The 26,757-nt window shown below is 33.8% G+C and overlaps 1 protein-coding gene across 2 annotated transcripts in view; it reads left to right on the top strand.

Moving 5' to 3' along the window:
* Nucleotides 1-26,757, top strand: part of LOC135846022 (uncharacterized) — a 231,593-nt gene that overhangs the window by 64,862 nt on the left and 139,974 nt on the right. For both annotated transcript variants that reach the window (XM_065364970.1, XM_065364971.1), the window contains exon 2: nucleotides 26,203-26,328. In XM_065364970.1, the coding sequence (XP_065221042.1) occupies nucleotides 26,203-26,328 (126 nt within the window). The remainder of the gene's footprint in view (nucleotides 1-26,202; nucleotides 26,329-26,757) is intronic.

The raw sequence follows: 26,757 nt of genomic DNA on the forward strand, positions 1-26,757 counted from the left end.
GATCAAGGCATATCCAAATGATACCATTTCAATTTGTCGAAAGTGAATATTATAGAAAATTACGCAAATCTATACCTATTACCTTACCTATACTCGTACTATACCCATGATGTATATTTTAACCAGACGATTTGAGTTGTTTGTTCGATTCAATTGATATATAAACAGTTACTCGTACGAGTTTTATTAGCACTGATTGGGTTTCACGTGTAATTTATAAGTGTACGTACACGTATTGTAATCGTGCCAACCACAGTTTAAATATCAATTACAGAAATGCGGTTATAGGTACCTCTTTCACTCTTTCTTTCTCTAAAGACTAAAGAGTAGTACTGAGCCGGACGAGTATATATAGGTACTAGAATCCTCCGTATTAAATTTCGTGTCTGTCTGACTGAGCTTGGTGATGCTCTCTGATGAGAATAGGGAGCTCGAACGAGCTGAGATGAATAATGATTCAGAGAACAGGGTGAAATCGCGTCGAATGAAAAAAAAAACGGAACAGGATACTCGGATGTTATACGAGATGCGTAATTGCGTACGGAGTCGATTTAAGGAAATTACTGATGACAAATACCGTTTCGGTTCATCGCTTCAACGCTGTCCCACATTATTACGCTATGAAATTATTTCCTCCGGACTCCGATGAAAGCTTATGGTATTTGTGGGGATCTAGATATGTACTAATATCAATCGTACATTACGGAATTATGTTTTGTGCCGCCGAAATGTAAACTTTATAGTGTTTGAACGAATATAAGCTAAATGAAAAATTAAGTAGGATGTACCATACCTATAACTGTGTAGTAATTAAGATGTTCGGGACAATGGTCCATCTGCTGTGATGGTTCATTATGGATTCAAATTCGTACGTAAATAAATTATTATTTTATTAGTAGGTACATCGATTAGGCGTGTTTTCCCGCCATGTTTTACACAAACGAGAAATTTAATTGAAAATTTTTCAATATTATTAGCTAAATTGTTACGCTCGAATGAAATTTTCTTACACCAATGCACGTGATTTTTATTCCTTCAACGCCTATATACTACACTGCATTTTGTGTTTCGAAGTAAATCGCGAAATTGCGTGTGAGGTATAAATTTTGCGGTATTATTCGCGTATCTGAATCCATTCGATCCTGGGGCAGTATCGATGAAGTACATATTTAGAATATGTTTTGTTAAACTTTGTGCACGTTTGTTTAACCTCTGTTTGTGTAAAGTACGAGTAAATGAAACCGTGGAGAAATTGATGTCTTCTGGGTATCTACCTACATCAGTGTTAAAGGGCGGTTGCTCGATGCTTTTACGAGTTGGTAGGTAATCTGAGTTCTAAATTTTCTATCGATTGTTGGTTCAGAGCATGAAATCCGATAAAGGAGCTATAAATTTCCTTTTGAATGGAGGTCGATCTTGATGGTGTAGCGTGGTCTGTTGCCTTGACCTGTACGGTAAGAATTAGTTGCCCCCTTCCTCAATATTTATAGTGATGAAGTAAATTGAAAATTTGCTGGTAATTGTAGATTAATCATTATTTTTTGACGTTATTAAAGGTAGATATCATTGTCAAATGTATCATAATGAGATGATTTAAAATTGAGAATTTTTGTGCTAAAAAATTTGTACCTTTCCTCTCTAAAAAGAGGGTGTGTAAAGATTCTGCAAATTCTGAGAGTAGACCAGGTACATACATCATAGCTCGTGAATTATTAATACATTTGTGCTTTACCAAAGAGGTGAAGGGATCAAGGAGGATTTTGTTCTTGTTTTCAATGGTAGGTATTTAAACTGAAAATAGAAATCTTTAATGGTAGGTAGATACCTAAATAATATTGATTATGAGTATATTTGAGGGATTTGGGAGCTATCAAGCATCTTTTGAAAACGATGTTTTCATTTGAATTCAAGTTTTAGGTTTTCGCTTTTCAGTTTTCCCCCATGTCAATTCAAATAAGTACAAAACAACAGTTTTAAATGTTTTTTTTTCGCGATTTTTTTCAGCAGTTTTTCATGCATTTTTGGCGAATTTCGTTCTAAATTCATTATGTGGTAATTTTCAGTCATGTTAATCTAATGCCGTTTTGAGGGTATTTACATAATTTTAACACGTTCTTAGAACTTTCTTATTTATTTTTGAAAAATGTTACCAAATTGTCATTACTTTTTGTTCATTTTTCAAAATATTAATGCTTTTTTGAGTGTTGTACGTAATTTTAAGGCGTTTTTCAACATTTTTTCATGAACTTATGGCAAATTTCATTCTATTTTCAATACTTTTTTTGGTAATTTTTCAAGATTTTAATTCTTTTTTTGAGTGTTTTACATAATTTTAACACTATTTAATGCATTTTTGGCAAATGACACTGAATTTTAATTACTTTTTATGATAATTTTCAATAGTATTTCTTGCTTTTTTCACTGTTTTTACGTTATACACATCATCGTGTTTTTAACACTTTTTCATGCCCTTTTCCATTTTCTTACATTGTATAGTAAGTTTATGATCATTTCAACACAAAAAAAAGATAGGCATTATTACGTCAATTGCGAAAAAAATCACATTCGGTGACGAAATTATACACCATAGGACTAACGTCACCTACCACTTCAGATCCGCCAGTGCCAGAAGATCCGGCGGCGTACATAATTAACCTAAAGGAGCGTAAATGTGAAAACAAAACAAGAAACAATCGGTAATCACCAAAGGAAATGAAACGTGCGAAAAACTAATTAAGCTCGTTGTTGAATATGATACTCGCGCCCGCGTCACTCTGGTGTTCGCGCGACGACGACCAACGCCTCTTATCCAATTTTCAACAATTCGTCGATTAGCTTCTCTTAATCGATCGTTTAATTAATCAACGCCGTTATAACGTTGTAAAATTGTCGTTTGAAAGTTTATTTTTTATATCTCTTTGATAACCTTATGCAATGAACCTTGCGAACGCGAGTCATACGTATTGTAAAATTTAGTTATATCTACTACTCTATACGCGTTTAATATTAGGTACCTACTTATTTGAATACACCGAGTACATAGGCTATGTGTACAACACTAACGTAATATACCGAACTTGTACATTTATATGAGTTAGAAGCACCGATCCCGAGCGAAAAAAAAATCATTTATAAGACCAGACGAAACTAGTTTTAATAATTTAGTCGTCACAAATGAAACCATCCGGCATCCGGCATCGATGTTTCCTCTTTTTGCAATAGATTTTTTCAAAAAATAATAAAAATCGCGCACTCGCCTCTATCAAAATTGCGTAACATATTTTTTCGCTACGATGACGATGAATGAACGATCGAGTCGAGTCGTTGAAGAACGAATATTCCTGCTCGTAATTAGTGTACGTTATTGTGAGCAAAACGAGTCGTAATTTCTCGGTTAATTTGACGTTTAACGGGAAATGAAAATTTTACGAGATATTTAAATATAGAATAGTGTGACAAATTCGCGCGATAAGGCTTATCTTATTGTTCGCGGATTAAAGCACCGCTCCACCATTTTCGTCACTCGCAAGTCGAGTTCACACAACACCTTGACATGAACGGCGGACATCGTTCATGCGTGAAATGTTTCGATTTTCAAATTATGTGCCGTTAAAACGTAGGTAAGCTACCATACGGAGATTTGAATTTCGCCAGCTAAAATTACGTAGAATAGCCGAATGCCTTTTATACTCAGGCAGAAGACCGTGAAAACAAAGACGATACCTGCACGAACGATGCGAATTTTCCGAAGATAAATAAATTAATTGATCGATAACGATGTTTGACTTTTCTTCATCGCATCGGCTATAATGGTCCATCAACGACCAACGTAGATGGAAGCAACAAATGAGGGGAGGAGGGGGGGGAAGGAAGTATGCACAAAATCCGTTTCATGGTTCAAGAAGTCCATTCTCTTACCGTTTTCAGATATGTCTGATTTTTTACTGCTGCTTCACGAACGTCTCAGTTGAGGCGATATTAATGAAATCAACTAAAACTGAGTAGATAATTAGTTTTGGTGTACAGATAGTAAATTGAATTTGATTGAAGAAAAGATGGCCTTGGATCATGATTCAGATCCGTTCTAATTTTTCAAGACGACTTCGAGATAATGGAAATGGTTTTAAAAAAGTTGAAATTGAAGTAAATCAAACCAAGAAATCAAAACAAATGTTCTTCAACAAACTAAAAACTTTCTGGCCTTGGAAAATGCTAGCATAAGTTTACGCAAGCAGGTAAAAGTTTTGAAAACACTGTAAAGTAAAATCACCAAAAATAAAGAGAATTTAATAAAAGGAGCAAAAAATTGCTAAAAAGTGGCAACATTATCTGAAACAAAAATTGAAAAAAAAATGAAATTTCAATAAAATGTAGCTCACATTTTACAAAAATATCGTTATTAAAACCGCATGAAAACATTGAGACATTCTAATAAAATTTGTCAAAAGTTTGGTTAAAAAATGTTGAAAATAATGTCAAAATGACCAGAAAAGTAAAATACGCAAAATATAGGATAAAGTCCATTAAACATTGCTAAAATGACTCAAAAACTCGGATAACACACTAAAATTACAAAATATTACCAAAAAAAAGTTCACCCACGTTTTAATAATTTAATTTTAAAAAAATTGTATAAAACATTGTTTAAAACTCTTCTAAACACAAGTACCTAAATTTTTCATAAACACAATATTAGGTAATCTTCAAAAAATGATGGAATTTCAGTCAAATTTGAAGTGTACATAAAAAAATAATAAAAACACGTTAAAAAGATGTAGAAAAAAATGCTAAAAAAAACAAACATCAAGATCATAAAAAATTAGCAAAAATTAATAAAAGTAAAACATTTTTCAAAAATGCATGAAAAAGTGTAGGAAACTTTGTTAAATTTATGTGAAACACTCAAAACAGAAGTAAAATCTTAAAAAATTACCAAAAAGTAATTTGTTGAGCTCAAAACGAGGTAGACAAAGTCAAATTACAGTGTGAAGAGAGGCCTATTGTATAATAAAATTTTAAAAAATCAAAAGGAAAACTGGCAATTGAATTAATTTAATCGATTTGTATTTTTCTTTGTTTCAGGTGAGTGCAAAAATATTCGTCGTATAGTAAGAATGATAAAACTCGTGCCCATGTCTGGAGTACCTGCGTAATTTTACGAGTTATGCTGAATGGATCTTCCAATCATCGATTAAGTGACGTAATTTTCCTTTTTTGGCTAATGAAAAATCGGTTTTTGAAAATGCACTGGTTCGTTTCATCAAATTTTGAATTATTTAAGGTGCGGATTCTGGATTATCCTCGATTTACTACCCACACGAGTACCTAGCTAGCTTCTAAAAACGGATTTTGAATTTTAATCTTGTGCATAATCCATCGAAAATAAGACACTTTCCAGAATTTTGAATCTAGTACGATTCATGTGAATAAATTGCTTGAATTTCAAAAGTGGCGGTACAATCTTTTTGGAACACACAGGTCGTATAAGTATCTGAGTTTTTAAGAGTTGAATTTCATATTCGCCTTTTTATAACATTTTTTTCAAAACTAAAAAATTCTAAAAATCCACCAAAGGATCCAGAGCGATTTGAAACTACCATTAATCAATTCAAGACGTTGAAAATAATGCAAGGCTGTAAATCAAATTTCAGTTTTTCACCTCAATTTGAATTTGATGAAATTTTAATAAGAAAGCAGCGCGTTGAGTTTTTAAAAAATTCACCAAAAACCGATAAGTCAAATTCGGTACCTGAAATTTGTTTTTCAATTTTTTTTTGCCCAGTTCAAAAATTAAGATTTTTTCGGGTGACTTTCAACTCAAAATGGAGGTTTCTACAAAATTAAATAGAAAGCTTCAGACTTGAAAAAAAAAAATTGACAAAACTTTACAGTTTGTTGCCATGAGTGTAATAAGTACTCGTAGTCGAGTAACAACTGCTGCCATTCGTATTGTCGAAAGGCGCCCGTGCGATTGAAAAATTACTCTCGATTTACAAATAAGTAGATGTGCATAAAAAAAAGAAGAAAAAGCGACACAGAGAAAACAAACTCGAAGCCTTTCTCGTTATAGTATAAATGTAAACAAAGTATAAAGTTCCAAGCTCGTATGGTAAATGCTCTCTGCGCTATTGGTGTTCGATAAACGGCCATTTCTTAACCTTGCCCTTAATGCAAGGTCTTTGCCGGGCCGTGCTTTACAGTAATTTTTCATCGCATATAGTACGAGTAGGTACTGTACGTTGGACGTCGGTTAATATTTTATGGAACGTTTGAAGCGAAACGACACTGTATTAGATTAATGAATTTAATCGAATGGATTTTTATCGTCGATTGAGACGCGTGTTTCGGATATATAATTTAGCTACAGCAAAACTTCTTTGCTCAAATTTATAGCGCCAGCTCGACTACATTCTGTATTTTTTTTCTTTACCCTTTTAACGCGCGATCTCGTTGTTTCGAAATTTACGCGCAGCTTAGCATAAGAAAAGGAAGATATATCATATTGCGTTAGATTCGTGGTATAGTGAGTCGCGTCTCGTCGTCATTTATTCGTTTAGCTTGTGTGCAAATGACGGGAACGTTTCGGAAAACCATTCCGTTGCGTACTCAAGGTCACCGGAGTCGGAGTATAAGGAAATTTTTCGAAAAGCGTGCGAAATTAATCGATTTTTTTCTCCTTTATTGTTCTGATAGGTATTTGAGTTGTACGTTGACGACGACGACGAACGACCATGGTAGGTGGTTTAGGCGTAATAGGGAAATTTTTCAAGCTGTGATGTGATGGTCTATTCCTTGAAACCGTACGGTAGGGTGCAAGGTAGACTTGCGTTATTTATGTCTGTTTTAATCCCTTGTTCCCATTCGCCCTGATAATGTTAAATTACTGTGGAAGGAAACTTGATGTTATGTCGACTACAAATTTAAACACACAGTGTGTTCTGTAAATTCCGGATAGTGTGTGAGTAAATTTTACAGGTATTTAGATCTACGTATCTAGTGATTATTTCATCTCCTCTCCAATGCCTATCAAATGAGCTATCGACAAACTCAATGTGACGTGATTTTAATAATTTTAGATTTATGACTTGGGGCTTGGAACCTGTTCCAATAGATTAAGTAAAGTCAAACTTGGGGAATGGGATTCTTTTGGGAGCTAGAATTGGCCTCTGGAGTAGGGAGGGTGAAAGTTGAAAATTACAGAAAGATCATCTTTTTGTAGGGGCATAATATAGCCCTAAAATGGATGAAAAAGGTCCAAAATCATACTACATTGGTCAGTACCCCCATTATGATCAACATATCCAAATTTCAGCTTCCTGTAGGTCATCCTCACTCTTTTCAAGGTAGAAAAAACCGAAAATAGGGGTAAAATAAAGGATTTTCCGCCTTAATTCCGCCTTAAATGGAGTTTGGGATGACTTAGGAAGCTAAAATTTGGATATGTTGATTACAATAGGAGTTCTGACCAATGGTATCATTTTGAACCTTTTTCATCTATCTGGGGCCATATTATTTATGCTCCTCCAAAGAAATGACCTTTTTCTGTAATTTTCAACTTTGAGCCTCCCCACTTCAGAGGTCAACTCTAGCTCCTAAAAGAATTCTATTCACCAAGTTTGACTTCATTTAATCGATTAGAACACTTTTTCAAAAATTGATATTTATCAAAATTGTTTAAAAAAATCCAAAAATTTTTGCTTTTTTCCCAAGTTGTCTTGTTTGTTGCCAAAAATTCTAGCTTCCTGGCAAAATTGGAAAGTCTAATTTTTTACAGAAATGTCTCGTTTTTTGAAAAAAAATTATTCAAAAATAAGTACGTATATTTTTTGTCTATAATTTTCAAAAATTTCTGTTTCTTGTTAAAATTTTCAAATTTTTGCTTTTTAGCTAAATTACCACAAATTGTTGGTTTCTTCCAAAAAATTTCAAAAAGTCACACTTTTGTGCCAGAAAGGAGGAGTCCCGATAAGGCCACTTTTTGGGCCCCCCAAAGTTATCGACTCGACTACTCTTAAAATGTTGTAATAAATGTCCCAAATACGAATCCGTGATTAGTTAACCCCAAAATGACCATTTTTGGGCTCCAGGGGTTCCCAAAGTTGTGAATAAAAAAGGAATTTTAGGAACCACTGAGTATTATTTTCAAAACCTTTTTAAGCGCTTAAATTTCTGTTTGAGCCCGATAAACGTTATGCGAGGTGATTTTGCCATTTTCGACCCTCAGGGGCAGAAATTGGAGGATTTCAATTTTTGGAAAATTTTGGAATCGCCATTTTGACCTTACCTCTTTGAACCCCGCTAAAAAGCTTTTTACAGTTTATTAGTATTCGAAAGAGCTTCATCTCACCAAATTTAGGTACTCAAAAATCCAATTTTCGAATTTTTTGTAATTTCAATATTTTGGGAACCCCTGGAAAGCTGAAAATCTGCGATTTGCGCCAAACGTAATGTTTTGAGGTGTATATTCCATTATCTAGATGAAAAAGTTCAACTGAGCTCCCTTTATGTATGTAATTTTGAACCCCTTTTTTAGAGGCCCCCAGCTTAGGCACCCCTAAAAACAGTGTTTATGCATATTTTTTTAAATAAATTGAATAATTTACATTAGAAACACAGTAGGAAGAGGTAGATAATTTTTCATTCGATTTCATCTGTAACTTTCAAAATTAAGCTTTTTTGGGCCAAATTCTGGGATTTTACACTTTGAAAAAACGTTTAATTGACGTTTTCACGATTTAAACGAAGTAAAATCTCAGAATTTGACCCAAAAAAGCTTAATTTTGGAAGTTACAGATAAAATCGAATGAAAAATTATCGATCTCTTCCTAGTGTGTTCCAAATGTAAATTCTTCAATTTATTTGAAAAAATATGCATAAACTCCTTTTTTAGGGGTGCCTAAAGTGGGGGGCTCCAAAAAAAAGGGTTCAAAATTACGAATATGCAGGAAGCCTAATTAAACTTTTTCATCTAGATAATTGATTATATACCTCAAAACGTTGCGTTTGGCGCAAATCGTAGGTTTCTAGCTTTCCAGGGGTTCCCAAAATATCGAAATTACGAAAAATTGGAAAATTGGATTTTTGAGTACCAGCGGAAAATTCTATTGAGCTCAAAATTTGGTAGGATGGAGGTCTTTCAGATACTAATAAACTGTAGAAAGCTGTTTGGCGGGGTTCAAAGGGGTAGGTTCAAAATTGTGGCTCCAAAATTTTCCAAAAATCAAAACCCCCCAATTTCTGCTCCCGAGGGTCGAAAATAAAAGAATCACCTCACATAACGTTTATTGGGTTCAAACAGATATTTTACGATTAAAAAGTTTTTGAAAATAATTGTCAATGGTTCCCAATGTTCTTTTCTTATTCACAACTTTGGGAACCCCTGGAGCCCAAAAATGGTCATTTTGGGTTAACTAACGATGGATTCGTATTTGGGACATTTATTACAACATTTTAAGAGTGCTTGAGTTGATAACTGTCCGGGGCCCAAAAAACGGCCTTATCGGGACTCCTCCTTTCCAAAAAAACACTTCATTCTGTTAAAATTGTCAAAATCGTTTTTTTTGCCAAAAATATAATTCTTTGCCAGAAATTGCAAAAATTCTCATTTTGTTTCCAATAATTTCCAAAAAGTATCATTTTTATTAATAGTTCATTTTTTAAAATTAGGAAGCAGACTGTTTTTATTTGTTTGATTTTTTTGGTGATTTTTTTCTGCATTGAAATTTTTGGCATGGGTACGTTTTGTCACTTTTTTGGTTACTTTTTCAATCTTTTTTGGTTTTGTTTTTTTTTTTTTTTTTTGAATAAAATTTGAATACGAGCCCTGAGTTTTGGAGCTTCTAGTAGATTTTTGCAAGTTGTTTCCACAAAATTTTACCTTATAATTTGCTACATGCCCTCATTTTAAAATGCTGAGTCAATTGATAGTGGTTTCAAGCGTTCTGGAGCTTTTAGCTCAGTTTTTATGGTATTCTGTATTTTCAAAAAGTGTCATAAAAATTGACTTTAGCACAATTTTTTAATATCGATTCAGGGGTTTGGAAATGAGGTACACGTCAAATTCCAACTTTCGAGGTCAGTATGGTAAAAATTTGATTTTTCAGCGTTTTTGGCCTCGAGGTTTTTCAAAAATTAGCCCAGGATATTTTTGCATTCTATCTCGATTTAGGTTACCTAGCTTTGTGAAGTTCAAAAATTTTTCTGTCATTTGGAATGCCTCTTTCTTTAGTGGGGTATTTTCTTTTTTTTAAATTCTCTACTAACGGATTTTTGGACAAAAAAACATCCAAATATGGTAGATAAATATTGGAATTTTGTGGTGTAAGGGTCTTGAAAGGTACACACTTGAAAGAGGAAGATAAATATGCTCCACAACTTTCAGTATTTCCTCTATTTTTGAAACATTTTATTTTAGCTCTAGATCTGGATAGGAAATAATGTGTCTCAAAATTTTTGTATCTCCTTTGGACTGGTATAAAAAAATTCACCTGATTCCAAAATAAGTATTCAATTTATCAATTCAAAATAGTCTGATTTTGGGCCCAAGAGACTTGAAATAGGCTTGAGAAGAGAGTTTGAATGCTCCTGAATTTAAAAAAAAAATTAGGGATCTATGAGCAAATAAATAAATTGATTTTATTTGAAATTTGAAAATGAAAGAAGTACCTGCTGATTTACGATGCCAAAATGTCCAAAATAAATTTAAAATAGTTAGGTGCCTACTAATTTTAAAAATTTTCTGACTTCAATATAGATAGATAGATAGATTTATTACATTTTTCTTTCATACAGTACAATCTTATAAATACATATACGACCCCACCCTTTTCGAACACACTGTACATTGCACAATGTTAAAGACGCCGGTGGCGTTTGTTTATTGTAATTTTTCGTGCGTGCTGTGTTGTGGCAATGCACGCACGCGGTTATCGTCCAACCGAGCGAAGATCAATCGATCTCGCTTTGATGAGGAGAATTAATTTATCGTAATACGATGAAATATTAACGACCAATAAGTTTATAGAAATTCACGAATTGGCCATTTTATTCGCAGCCATGATCCGAGAAATTGGCCGGCTCCCCAGATGTTCCATCTGACCCAGTGATATTTATGGATGTTTGGTTTAGTTTTAATTTCGTTCGTTATTCATTTATCGATGTCAATTTTTGTACAGCATGAAAAAATATACCCGATTTACTATATTTATATGTAAATTGAGCTCTATCTCGGCAAAGCGGTGTCCATAAATATCCTATTTTTATTATACTACTACAAAACATAAAATTACAATGTCTTCATTTGGTGGAAATAATTCGTAGAAAAATGCCGAATCGATTCCGCCTCTGTTGTTGTTGTTGTTGTTGGCGACACACGACACGACCGACAATAAGATTAAGATCGCAGCATCTTGTAGCCCAAATGCAGGTGCATCTGTGCCTCTGCGATATGTCAGTTTTCTAAAAATTAACCAACAATGACAGACAAGTTGACGACGACGGTGTTGGCATCTTTCTCCTCTTTTTTCGTACGCTTTTAATACTAAATACGAGTATTAGTTTTTTTTCCTACTTATGTATGTACTCGTGTCCTATACTACTCGAGTGTTACCTTTTTTTTTTCATCTTCTTCTTCGTTTTAATCTAGAATTATCTTACCTCAGTCAGCAGTCACGCTTCATTTCTTTTCTTAAAGCAAAGATACGCTGCTGTGTAATTTACCGCGACGACTTTTTAATGCTTTCTTTATTCCTATTCATTTCATCGAGCATTTCCATCACGCTAAAAGTAGGTATACCTACCGGTGTCATTAATCGTTCTAGTATTTTTTCATTCGTCTTCCTGTGCTCTAGACTCAAACTGCTGCTGTTGCGGTACTGCGGTAATTTAAATATAAAAATTTATCATCTCTCCCGAGCGAATATTTCCATAGTGCCTTAAAAGCACGAGAAGGAGGAGGTTCTAAAAAGTCTCAAGATGCGCTGTACTACGAGTACTCGGGGGTTGAACGCTTTTACTCTAAAATGGGTGTAAATTATTGAAATTGTATTATCTCGTCGCGATGCTGTACCGTTTTACCATCAATTTACGAGTCGCTATTTATTTTGAAAATTTTTCGAATAAATTTTATCCCCGGTTTTATAAAGTGTATTGTTATCTCGACTCGAATGGCGTGCAATTTTTCACTCTTAATGGTATTATGGTCGAGGTTTTGTAAATTTTCAACTTGATTTGTCGGTTCTCGTTTCGAATATTGTGTAAAAGAGATGGTTCGAATTCTTGCAATTTTTCGAGTCGAGATATTTATTCGTTTTGAAGGTCGTATAGATATGTACGAGTATTTTCCTAAGCATTTCAACATTTCTTATTCGACGAATAAGCAAGGATTTAGTTTCGAACGATTCTCAGATATCTACGGTAGATTTTTTTAATGGAATTTGACTTATTTAGGTACCTATGTGGTACGTCGAATTGACTGCGTGAGTCTAAAATGTAGTTTTAATTGTGGCATGAATTGAGGTATGTGAGTTGTAACATTTACGAATCCACCTTGGTCGGGTCAGAAGGAATTTAAATTTTAGAATAAGTATTTTCCCACCCCCTTGCCCAATTTCATACGAGATAACTGAAAACCGTTGTTGAAATTTTTGGAATAAGTACTTATAGGTATGTACCTATGAAACAATATGGTCAGTAAAATAGATAAATTGTAGTATTTCAAATCGAGTGTGTTCGAGTAGAAGGTGAGATAGTCAATTCAAAAAAAAAAAATCTGTAGAAAACAGAGCGTTTTTATGCTCTAGCTTTGAGGCCTGAGAATAGTTCGGCGAATGATATTCTGTAATTTCAAATTTCAAACATTGATGGAATTTTTTGGGAGGTAGTAGAGGGGATAAAGACAGGCATCTTACATTCTACTTAATCTCTGCATAAAAATGAGAAAACTTGAAAGTTTTTTTTCCGTACCATTTATTCTTGTTTGTAACTTAAGAAGATATTATAGATGGCGCAATAAAATTGCTAAAATTTCAAGTGGAGAGGGGAAATAAAAATTTCCTGTTGAATTTCTTTCATCGTAGCATCTCATTTGAGGGTAGAGGAATATCTGAAAAGTGACCCGATTTCAGTTCTTATTCGGCTAGACTCTTCACAATGAGATTTTGCCTGAATCGCTATAAGTATTATGTACTAAAATAAATCAAACTGGAGAAAAGGTGACAGCCGAATTAAAAACAAGCTTTTTCTTTTGAAAGTGACAGGCACTGTTTACAACCAGTGCTTGTGACAGACACTGTTTAAAACCAGTGTTTGTGACAGACACTGTTTGAATCCAATGTTTGTGACAGACACTGTTCAAAACCCGTGTTTGTGACAGACACTGTTTAAAACCAATGCTTGAGACAGACACTGGTTAAAACCAGTGTTTGTGTCAGACACTGTTTGAAAACCAGTGTTTGAAACTGTCACTGTTTGAAATCAGTGTTTGTGAGAGACACTGTTTGTAACCAGTGTTTGTGACAGACATTGTTTGAAACCAGTGTTTGCGACAGACACTGTTTGAAACCTGTGTTTGCAACAGATACTGTTTAAAACCGGTGTTTGTGACAGACACTGCTTTAAAACCAGTGTTTCCAATAGAAACTGTTTAAAACCCGTGTTTGTGACAGACACTGCTTTAAAACCAGTGTTTGTGACAGACACTGTTCAAAACCAGTGTTTGTGACAGACACTGTTCAAGACTGGTGTTTGTGACAGACACTGTTTAAAACCAGTTTTTGTGACAGACACTGCTTAAAACCAGTGTTTGTGACAGACACTGTTTAAAACCAGTTTTTGTGACAGACATTGTTCAAAACCAGTGATGGTGAGAGACACTGTTTGTAACCAGTGTTTGTGACAGACACTGTTTGAAACCAGTGTTTGTGACAGACACTGTTTGAAACCTGTGTTTGCGACAGACACTGTTTAAAACCCGTGTTTGTGACAGACACTGCTTTAAAACCAGTGTTTGTGACAGACACTGTTCAAAGCCAGTGTTTGTGACAGACACTGTTCATGACTGGGGTTTGTGACAGACACTGTTCAAAACCAGTGTTTGTAACAGACACTGTTCAAAACCAGTGTTTGTGACAGACATTGTTCAAAACCAGTGATTGTGAGAGACACTGTTTGTAACCAGTGTTTGTGACAGACACTGTTTAAAACCAGTTTTTGTGACAGACACTGCTTAAAACCAGTGTTTGTGACAGACACTGTTTAAAACCAGTATTTGTGACAGACACTGTTCAAAACTGGTGTTTGTGACAGACACTGTTCAAAACTGGTGTTTGTGACAGACACTGTTTAAAACCAGTGTTTGTAACAGACACTGTTCAAAACCAGTGTTTGTGACAGACATTGTTCAAAACCAGTGATTGTGAGAGACACTGTTTGTAACCAGTGTTTGTGACAGACACTGTTTGAAACCAGTGTTTGTGACAGACACTGTTTGAAACCTGTGTTTGCGACAGACACTGTTTAAAACCAGTTTTTGTGACAGACACTGCTTAAAACCAGTGTTTGTGACAGACACTGTTTAAAACCAGTATTTGTGACAGACACTGTTCAAAACTGGTGTTTGTGACAGACACTGTTTGAAACCAGTGTTTGTGACAGACACTGTTCAAGACTGGTGTTTGTGACAGACACTGTTTAAAACCAGTTTTTGTGACAGACACTGCTTAAAACCAGTGTTTGTGACAGCCACTGTTTAAAACCAGTATTTGTGACAGACACTGTTCAAAACTGGTGTTTGTGACACTGTTCAAAACCAGTGTTTGTGACAGACATTGTTCAAAACCAGTGATTGTGAGAGACACTGTTTGTAACCAGTGTTTGTGACAGACACTGTTTGAAACCAGTGTTTGTGACAGACACTGTTTGAAACCTGTGTTTGCGACAGACACTGTTTAAAACCGGTGTTTGTGACAGACACTGCTTTAAAACCAGTGTTTCCAATAAAAACTGTTTAAAACCCGTGTTTGTGACAGACACTGCTTTAAAACCAGTGTTTGTGACAGACACTGTTTAAAACCCGTGTTTTTGACAGACACTGTTTTAAAACCAGTGTTTGTGACAGACACTGTTTGAATCCAATGTTTGTGAATGACACTGTTTAAAACCAGTGCTTGAGACAGATATGACAGATGCTGTTTGAAATCAGTGTTTGTGACAGACACTGCTTAAAACCAATGCTTGAAACAGACACTGTTCAAAACCAGTGTTTGTGACAGACACAGTTTAAAACCAGTGTTTGTGACAGACATTGTTCAAAACCCATGTTTGTGACAGACACGGTTTAAAACCAGTGTTTGTGACAGACACTGTCCAAAACTGGTGTTTGTGACACTGTTCAAAACCTGTGTTTGTGACAGACACTGTTTGAATCATGAATGATTCAGAAGTTTTTTTTTTTTTTCAAAATTCAGAAGCGTGAATTATAAACGCTCAAAAAAAGTACAAACATGTTAAAATAATTTTTTTTGAAGTTGAAGTGTTAGTAAAAGTTGATGAAATTGAGCAATAATTTCATAAAATATCATGAAAATCATCTTCAAAGCATTTAAACAAAAATCAATAAAAATTGCCTTAAACAGAAGAAACGTCAGCTTTAAAAGTAAGGAAACAAAATGGTGGAAAAATCGTTTATAATTACCGAAAAGTTACGAAATTTCAGTATTGGTAAAATTCCGCTATACATTTGCATAAAACATCGTTGAAAAAGTATGATTTGAAACCTTTCAATTCTGGCTATCAAGATCACTATATGTGTAGTGTGAAACGTGAAAAGATGCTTTTTGATTGATTTTTGAAGTAGGTACCTATCCTATTCATAAATTTCATAATCGTCTTCAATTTTATACTCGTAACTGGAAAAAAATTACTCATTTTTGAATGTTCAAAAGTAGGGAAATTTTGTCGCCAATAATAATAATATCGTTTCCAAGTCAGTAGGCCAAGAGTCAAGATTTCTTTGTGTAAAATTCTCAATGCACTTTCCTATCTCATGCATTGAAATCTCGCGTGATTGTTGGCAATTACAATCCGCCAGTCGTATCTTAAGTAAATCTTTCGACGAGACATCAATAATGAGGAAGGATTTTGCGTAAATTTGAAACACGCTTTTGTTGATTTTCTGCGTATCACTCGTCGCGGACAACACGCCGAAGAAGAACGAGAAAAGGGAAAAAATTCGCAAATTGTAACATAAAACTGGTTTCGTTCCCACGAGAACATTATGCGAATGCGGTAACGAAATACGATTGTCGATAAAACAGTATTTGAAGAATTTCTTCGACTTCCAGTTGCCTTAGTTGTTGGATACTTACTTACTTATACCTACCTACACACGTAGTACTTTTCCTTTAGTTTCGAGTAAACTTTTGGATCACCTCCTATACCAACCTACTCGTACCTACATTTTATCTACGCAAATTACATGTTGTACTTTAGTATGTTGGTTAAAAGGGAAAATTTCGTCACGAGCTTCAGTGTTCTTGTTCTTACATATAGGAATAGGATGGTCGTTCGTGTACTGGAATTTGCTTAGACTATGTATAGCTGATTAGAACTTAGAAAAGGTACGGATATTGACCCCGAAATACCTGTACGAATAAATTATGTAATTATCACATGTGACGGAAATTACGTGGTCGGTAGACGAAACCCATTATTTTAACATTAACAGAATCGTATCTATCGGAACAAAGTAACCAGTTAGATAAATGTTGGAATTACTCGTAGGTACTATCTGCTGTGTACTTGTGTGTTTTTTTTCTGTCGTGTAATGAAGTCGTCGTTGAAGATAGCGAAGCTATAACGGTCAGTGCGTTTACGACCTATGCTTATGTCTACGTAGGTATTCGTTTACGTTTTTTAGGCTCGTAAAATCTTTTTTTTTACCTACAAAATGAAGAGATATTTTATTAATTTAAAAGCATACGTGTTTAACTTACTCATAGGTATCTATTTTAAATGGCATTCGTTCTATCAACTTTTGATAGGAAACGAGGTACATGAATTACATGAACTTTTACGATAATTTTATGGAAATCGTGTTTCGCTCTCTGAATGGTATGATCGATAAATTATCGAAAGTTGAAATCGACTGTGGCAAATTTGATAAACTGACAGATGAAAAGTTATGGAAAAAGTGGTTAGGTTCTATCGACCAAGATATCTCAATTTTCCATGTACCTAGAGATATATTAACCGCATGTTATCGATAGGTAATAGGCCTACAAGTACGCTGATTTTTTGATCGATAAAATCTACGATACAATATTCTACATATTGCATTGAAAGTATGTGTTTTTTTTCAGTCGTTACATTATGTCGAAACGGACGTAAGGAATTTTTAAAAATATTGTAAACGTTTCTATTCTCATCATCTCGTAAAATATTGTAAGTACATATAAAATCTTTTTTTTTTTTTTTTTTTTTTTTTTTAATAATAATTTCTCAGTTCTTATTTTTGATTTGATGATTTATAACAATTACTTATGAGTCATGAATCAATTTCACAAATCATTTTTTGCTCCTTGTTCTCTTCATGACATTTTCAAAAAATTTTGAAGCAATTTTAGCAAAGTTTGTTCATTGTGCTAATTTTTTATCAGTTTAGTAATTTTCAGTGAGTGAAATATTAGTTTGATAAATTTTATGATACCTTTTACAACTTTGACATATTTTCTTGTAATTTTGAGAATATTTTGAAAATTTTAAATCGGGTTCATTGAGGTGACTTTTGCATGAATTTTTTTCAAGTTTTGGTGATTTTTGGATGTTTTCACAAAAATGACTTTCGGGTCATTCCACCTCAATTGGCTGTGCGACGCATACATAGAGCGCGCTGCTACGCGCCGAAACGTAAAGTTGAAAACGGGTCCACTTGTACAGAGAGCATAGGAAGAAATCGCGTTTTTTAATTTTTACGCAAAAACGATAGGGTTTTTTACCAATTGCATAGGGCATTATTTAAAGGGAATTTAATTTCCGATTTTTTGGTGTAAAAAAAATTGAATTTTGATAATTTCTTTCATTCCTTTTCAGCATTTCACAACTTTTTAATTGAATTTCTCCGCGAGTATTGAAGCTAAAAATCTGGTGATTATATTAATGTAAAGAGGAGAAAATGCTGATTACTGAGAAAATTAAAAAAATTGGATTTACCGATATATTTTTTTGTGAAATTCTGAAAACGGGTGAAAATTGCTACACGAAAATTGAATTTGTCGCGTTGGAAATGGTCGAAATTAATTTTTTTTTACACCAAAAAATCGGAAATTAAATTCCCTTCAAATAATGCCCTATACAATTGGTGAAAAACCCTACTGTTTTTGCGTAAAAATTAAAAAACGCGATTTCTCCCTATGCTCTCTGTACAACTGGACCCGTTTTCAGCATTTCGAGCGTTCGCCGCTAGATGTCAGCCGCTTTGCGTCGCAGTGCCAATTCGACCAACGTTTTTGAATCATGTCCTTCGATTTCGCTCAATTTTTTTTTGCAATATCTACTCACCCAATAAGTTAGAAACCCGCAACCAGTTTGGTCCCAGCCCCCTCAGGGGGCGAGTGGGAGGGCTTCAATTATTTTCACATTGTTTCGAGCTACTCAACTTCAGCAGCCCATTGCTCCAAAACTATGATACTTTGATCAAAACTGATATCACAGTTCGAAAGGGCATTGCATTTAGAACTTTTCAAGCATTTTGAAATGTTCAAAAGTTGAAAGTTGAACTTTCAAATAGAAAGTTCAAATTTCAAAATGGCGCTGAAAGTGGGAGATACCATTTAAAATTCTGAAAAAATTTCCATAGATGTACCTTTTGATGCCTTTTCGAAATATTTAATTTTCGAGATGAGATCTTTTTGAGAGGAAGCCCCCCTCCTCCAAATTTGGGCAAAACTTTCAAAAAAATCTGGGGCATGTGATATATTGAGTTGTATGTTTTTGGTGACGCTGAACACGAATATTATGTCAGATTTTTGATTGGACCCCACCCACGCCCCCCATGAGGTAAAAGTTTAAAAACGTGTTTTGTTTGTGCGACACATGAAGTAGTGTGTTTTTGTTGACGCTAAACACAAATATGACGTCAGATTTTTGATTGGACCTCATATATGGAAATCATTACCTATTTGGGGAGGCTTCGGGGACCATGAGTGAGGTCAATTTGAAAAACTAAGGCTATATTATTCGTGCTCAAAGGTGTCGAAAACATACTATTTCATGTGCCACACGAATGAAACCATTTTTTTGATTTTTACCCCCTTTGATCTGACGTCATATTCGTGTACAGCGTCATCAAAAACATACTATTTCATGTGTCGCACAAACAAAACACTTTTTCAACTTTTTCCCCATTTAAGGAGGTTCTGGGGGTCGTAGATGGGGTCCAATCAAAAATCTGACGTCATATTCGTGTTCAGCGTCACCAAAAACATGCAATTCGATATATCACATGCCCCAGATTTTTTTAAAGTTTTGCCCAAAGGAGGAGGGGTTGCTCCCCATTTTTTTTTTTTGAAAATAAACATTTCAACTTTTTTTTGTAATGTTAACGTGCCAAAAAGATACAAATAATTGAAAATGGATCATTTTTGTGAATAAAAATTTTCTCTTACATTAACATTTAACAAGCGAAAAAGAGAGGGAAATAAGATCATTGAGAATGAGCATTTTTAATGAACCATTTTTGAAAATTGGAAATTTCTATAATTTTATTTGTAACATTAACGCGCCAAAAAGTGAAAAATTATGGAAAATTTGGCATTTGGATGGACTATTTTTGGAAACGAAAATCTTTAATATTTTGTTCAGTATTGTTGACGTGCCAAAGATATACTAAACATTGAAAAAATAAAATGAGTCCTTGAATTGACCATTTCTGATGATAAAAAATCATCTCCGATTTTATTTGTAACGTTAATGAGCTGAAAAGAGAAAAATTATGAAAGGTTGACTATTGAATGGATCATATTTGAGAATGAAAATTTTCTATCATTTTTTCTGTAACGTTAACGTGCCAAAGAGATGTTGAAGAAAATGGAAACTTTAATGGACCATTTTTGGAACTGGGAATTTTCTACAATTTTATTTGTAACGTTAACGAGTCAAGAACAGAAAAAAATCATGAGTATTTTACCATTGACTGGATCATTATTGAGAATGGAAAGTGTGAATCATCTTCAACATAATCGCATCCTTTTTTGAACACTTTGCATCATGCCAATTTTGGAGTGTTTTCACTGTTTTCACATCATTTCCACAATTCCACTCATATGTTAAACACTTTTTCATGCATTTTTTATTATTTCCGTGCATTTTTGATGCTGAATTAGGTAATTTTTGGGTAATTTCTATAAGTTTAACGTTGAGTCTCTATCAATAGAAATATGAACGAAATTGATGACAGAGTGACCGAGAGCTTCGTTCCTTATCAAGTGACATCTAATCGCTGGTATAGGTATTCATTCTGATGTTACAATTTTCTTGTCACTGAATTTATTCTAGCAATATTATCTGTACTTACATTGTGTCATTCTGATCGTTTTTTTTTTCAATTGCCAAGTCCAAATTAATTGTCACATAAACGTAACCTTTCATTATTTTCGGTCTGCTGATCGTATCGTGCTACTGTAGAGATACTTACCTGTTCGCTCAACGAACATCTTGTTCAAGTTGGCGTAAAGGGTACACTCGTTTGAAATGCACGTTCAAAAAAAATGTTTTTCCAACCAATACATAATACTTACATAGGTATTAAAAGTTGAAGAAAAACGCGAAAAGCGTATTATAACCGTTACGGAACGATATGCGGTTATACGTCTTGTAACTCGAGTAACGCTTTGTTAGCTTCGTCTTTGCAGTACCTACCTATGTACAAGAGTGGTTCCACTTGATTAATAGTTCGTAAAGAGATTATTATCAAATTAGACTTGGACTCAAGTTCGACGCGACGACAAATTGCCTCGGCAAAGGCTTCGTATCGCGGATTAAAAATCGCTTTGGGATTTTTTCCCTCCGCTGAAAAATTAAGCCGTTCTCGTTTCGGATTCGGATGTTCAAATTGAACGTACTCGTAGGTAGGTTGCTGTTTATCATAATAAAACGAGCCCTGTAACGTACCGCATCGTCGAAGATCGAGATGCAAATTATAGAATAGCAAACCGGTTAGCGTAATGTTTGCTATTAGCTAAAACGTAATTTAAAACGTTTATCTGGACAATGCATCTGCGAGAGAAGTATGTGAAGATCGACTCTTGAGATGCGATGCGCTCGCGACCGAGGCTGTAAACATAGGCGGTTTACTTTTTCGCGATAAAAACCTGCTTCGTAAGCGATTTATGATGAAACAGAACGTCTTGTAGTAAGAGAAACAGGCGCGAATTTTAAGGGTACCTATAACGATCATCTCGAGATAAACATCTCTATAAAAGTTTTTGTTTCGATGGTGTCATTCTATTTCTATACATACGAGTATACGCAGGTCGCAGGTGTGTGTTGAAAAATATTACAATTGGTATGCTGGTTCGAGGCATTTTTTCTCAGTTTTTTTTTTTTTTTTGCGTGCAGGACGTTTGTACTTTGTGTAGCACGAAGAATACACGATTGTGTAATTTAATAGGTGTTTTGTAAACAAGCCAAAAGGCATGAAATTTAATGTAAGTACATGCATAGGTATTTTACAAACTTGGATAGATACATATTATGCATTCGAATTTGAAAATTGTTACTTACATTCTGTACAAGGTAGGTATTGTTTAATTTTTGGAGAATTCTCACATAACGTTTGCTCCTCAAAGGAAATTCGTAATTATTACTTTTATATGACCAGTTCAAATTCACGTCTAATATGCTATGTTTATAACGAATAAAAATCCAGAATTAAATACGCTGAATATTACTTATAATATTTACTCTATAATATGACAACTTTAAGAAACTGGTTTTGCTGTGGCTGTTGTTGTTGTTGTTGTTGTTGTTGTTGTTTTTTGTTTCGTTGCATCACATTCTCATTTCTCATTTTATTAATTGTTATAAAAGTAGTTTTTCTTTTTCATTCATTCCAAAGGGACGTTTATTGGAACGTGAATTGTAACCGGTTCGACGAACGTTGCGTGACCTATTACATTGTTTTTCTTCGCTATGGCTCCGAGTCCGAGCATTTATTGTAGGTTGAGGTACATTACATTGCATACTATGTACTTTACCTACTACCATAGGTTTTATGATATATATTTTTTCCTATATTCTGCTCGGTATGTTTCTTCTACTTATTACACAAAGGATGTTATGGGCTATAGAGAAGATGAGGTTGATATTATGGTACGTGTATAAATGTGATAACAGACTAACGTTTAAAATTTCAACGTAGGTACATATATGAGGATAGAAATCGTGTTGTAATTTTATATCCAGTGGGAAGAGATGAAAACTCATGATGTTAGGTGAATGAACGAAGGTCGCTTGTTGGCAGATTTTGAGGAAATTAACCGTTGCTAGGGTTCATTGAATAAATTCAATATGGGCGACTTTCTGAAGCAATTTTATTTTCCATTTACCCGAAGGGCGGACAAAATTTGAAAATTATCGTATAATACTTTTGTTTGGAAATGAATACGTAATTTTGTCGAGTTGGATTTTACATTGGTAGGTACCTACGTATTAAACGGGTAGGTAGGTTCTCGATACTTCTATATATACCTGTAGGGAGTGTATTATAAAGCTTATAGTATATAATATATTTTATCAAGTTTTTCTCTTCTAATTCTGTGACCAAGCAAAACGAGCTTTCCTTTTTGAAATTGAAGAAATTTATTCTGTAGGGTTTATTATATGCATAAGCTATGCAAATTTTTCGCTATTACGCGTTTTCTCTGGTAATATTCCAAAAACAATATTATTATTATAATTTTGCGGAAAAATTGGAAAAGAATTAAGGGAAAAGCTCGATGTATACTGCGACGCAGCATTTTTTCATTTGCATTTACATTTGCATTAACTGAAGGATTTTTTTCGGAATAAAAGTTGAAAAATTGAGCAGTTTGGTTAGACGGTATCGTCAAGTTGAATAATACTTACCTACCTAATTACGATTTTTTATTTTTAAAATATTAAAAAAATTTCCACTTCTTTGGTTTAAGAATTATACATTTTTTAAAAAGCATATGCCCGAAAAATAACCAACAGAAAAAATGTTGAACTAAACTAAAAAAAATTGAAGGAGCATCGAAAAATAATCCACCATATGAAAATGTAAAGTGCTGAATTTCATTTTTCGATTTTTCGCTAATTTATGAACATCCAAAAAATTCAAGTTTTTATTAAAAACTCAAAATTTTATCGAATGGAGATATAAAGCTGAAAGCTTCAACTTACCTAGTATAGCTCGTACCATATTTTCAATCTCACGAATTAATTGCTGATGGTTTTCAAAGTCTCTTTCAGCAAATTTTTGGATTTTATAGTTTAAGAAAAATTATCACCTTGGAAAAAATGAAAGGAAAATAACCAAAATTCACTTCTCATAAACTCAATTATGTAATTTTTCTGACATTTTCAATCGATTTTGGCACAAATTCCCAAAATCCATTTCTGCTGACTCAAATTCAAAACTATCTGCAATGGAAGCTAAAATTTGATCCAAGTATACACAATTTTCAAACTCCAAAATCATTCGGTGGCCTTTTTGAGCTATTCTGGGGCCTTCAGCGGATTTTCAACTTTTCCCGTTCTCAAAAAAAAAAAAAACAAAAAACAATGTCTAAATCCGTTGAAACTTGGTAGGGTCTTAGGACAGCTAATCTGAGCTTATTGTGCTGATTATCCACCATTTTGGCGTATTTTATGAGATTTTTCTAAAATCGAAAAAATACCCCCCTTCCTAAAAATGCAAAATGCTCCAGAATTACCTCAAAATACTACCAAAAAATTTATGTTATCCAAAATAGAGAACCTATGCTGTACATTTTATTGCTTTTTCGAGGTATTTTCCCATCCCCCCCCAAAGTTGCAGATGAGAATTTTGAACGTTAGCAAAAACTGATGTTTAAAGTGAATATGTGCTTAAATCGATCCAAAAGGCTACAAAAATAATATCTGAATTTCAGTTTGACTCATTTTATAACAGTTTTGTTAAAATTAGACAATTTCAAAATTTGCGAGAGGTTACGAACGGAATGACTTGAGACCACTGCCAACTGATTTGGAAGGTCAAAAATAGACCAAGCATAAACCAGACTCAGCCTTTCACTCAATTTGACCAAAATTTGAATTTTTCATCAAAAATTAAATTTTTAAAAATTCACAAAAAAATTCAAAAAAGAAATTTAGATCCTGAAATTTTATTTAATGGTGTATTATTAAATACTCTTCCAATTTTTTCTTGTCTGCTTCGATATCTTTTCAAAAACAAAAAAATTGTGAAACGGTTGAAAAATAATGCATAATTTATGAGAAATCATTTTCAAGTTTTTTTTCGTTTTTTTTTTACCATTTCTATCTTACAAAATTTTATTTGATAAATGAGATTTTCTTGGGCTAAAGTGCTGCGCTCTTCAACTACAATTCATGCACTGAAAAAAAAAAACAATAAAAATTACTATTTCAGTATAGTAACCGGATCCAATCCAAAAATAATAGTGATTTTTACTCAGCCAAAAAATACATTTTACTATAGAATTAGGTAAAATTTATTACTCTCATAGTAAAATTTACTAATCTCATAGTAAAATTTACTAATCTCATAGTAAAATTTACTAAATCTCATAGTAAAAATCGCAATATTTTTGAATGGGATCCGGTTACTGTATGAAATAGTAAAAATTATCCATAATTTTTTTTTCCGTGTGGAACATTTTCTCAACATTCTGGTTTATTTTCAGAAAAGAATTCATGATACCTGCTCAAGTGCTGAAATCAATTTTTCAATTTTTGGTGAACTTTTATCACATTTCAGAATTTCTAATCAAATTGAACTCTTTGGAAAGATTTTTATTTTCTTCATAAATTTTCGAAGTTCTACCAAAGATGTAACCAGTGAAATATTTCAGTTCTGCAGAAATCTGTCAATCCAGAAAATTATTTTCACTCAACATTTACAAAATTTGAATTTCACCATGTCCAAGACAAATTAACGGTTTGACCATTTTTGGTATTTTTGTCGTTGTTGTTTTTTACTCTACCAAACTTTAGAAATCTCGTTTGAGGTTCCAAATCAGCTGAAAAAAAATCAACCCAACATCTCATAAGTTTTTATGTCGAAATACGAACGTATAAGCCAAATTTTGCTACTTATTTTGGAAACCACTTTCGAACGTTTCATTCTTCTGAAAGATTGCTTCTATTCTCAGCTAAATACGTCTTATATTGGAATATTAAAAATACCAATTTATTTCATTTTTTTTCAACATTCAAAGATTTCACATCGATTGGAAACTTATTTCAAAAATTTCTTCGTAAGTATTTCGTTCATTTTATCAGCTTTCAAACGACGAGGCAAAGAAGAGTACAGAATCGAATTTCTTTTATAATCCTTATTTCTTATGTACCCAAGTATAGAATTTAGCATATTGAAATCGGCGTGTTATTTCGCGTATCTAAAATGGTAATTTCGTTACCGTCTCACCGTCTCATCGCTCACCAGGGTCGTCGAGAAGTGAAAATACATGATAGACCGGGGGTGTTGGTCGCATCCGTTTTTTGTACGTAATAGAGGACGAAATAAAATTCCACTATTAAACGTAAACATAAATCGAAAGATATTGATTCGAAAGCCACCAATTGGAATAGTGGCTGGTTTCAATGTCGTCTCTTGTTTTTGTACTCTCGTCCGTACGATGACATTGAAAAGTACTTAAATTTTCTCAATTTAGTACTTTTTAAGCCTCGCTGAAAGTATCGCTTAAATTCGAGAACCGATATACCAAAGGAGAAGGATACGCCTTAATTTTTTGTATTGTATATTACGCTGTGCTGGGCTGGTGGGCATTTGTCCTCTGGCCTGGTTATTCGGATACATATGTACGTATCTTTCGAAGGGAAAATACTACACGACGAGTATCATCATACTCGCGTCGAATATTGATACCATAAGCCAACATAAGAAAGTGACTAATGTGCTTTTTGATGACACTAATGTGTATTTTTTGCCTTTTGTTTCAGTGCTGCGAAGAATAACAATGGCATACATACCAAAAACAATCACCTAGTCACAAATTATAATCTGTACTCTGAGCCAGTTTTATCGATTGACGGACAGTTTGATAAAATCATCTCTACCTCTAATAGGTAAAAAAAAAACTTTTCTATTTTACAAATGTATTCCTGTACTAATTAGCTGGCGTGTGTCCAATAAATTTAGAAATTTCACTCCATTAATAATTCGTCTAGATGTATTGCAAAATGTGTCAAAACGTCATTTAAGCGTAATTTCTATCGTTTCTTCACTCGTATACTTGCTTTTTTTGCGAATAATTAATTTAAAACAAGAAAAAATGCTGTCGTTTGATTGACAGCGCTGTTTAGAGGTTGAAGGAGGATTCGTGTTAGTGAAAAATTCAGCGTTTCAAGTCTATGAAATGTTGATCATTTTCTCGTTCAGTGAAGCAGTAGGAAGGGAGGGGATTGTTTAATTTAGGCTCGTGAAAAATATCCTACGTTAATTGACACTGATAATACAGGGTGTCCTAATAAACGTCATGTATAACTAGGCTTCGT

Source organism: Planococcus citri, chromosome 4, assembly GCF_950023065.1.
Source record: "Planococcus citri chromosome 4, ihPlaCitr1.1, whole genome shotgun sequence".
Taxonomy (NCBI): Eukaryota; Metazoa; Arthropoda; class Insecta; order Hemiptera; family Pseudococcidae; genus Planococcus; species Planococcus citri.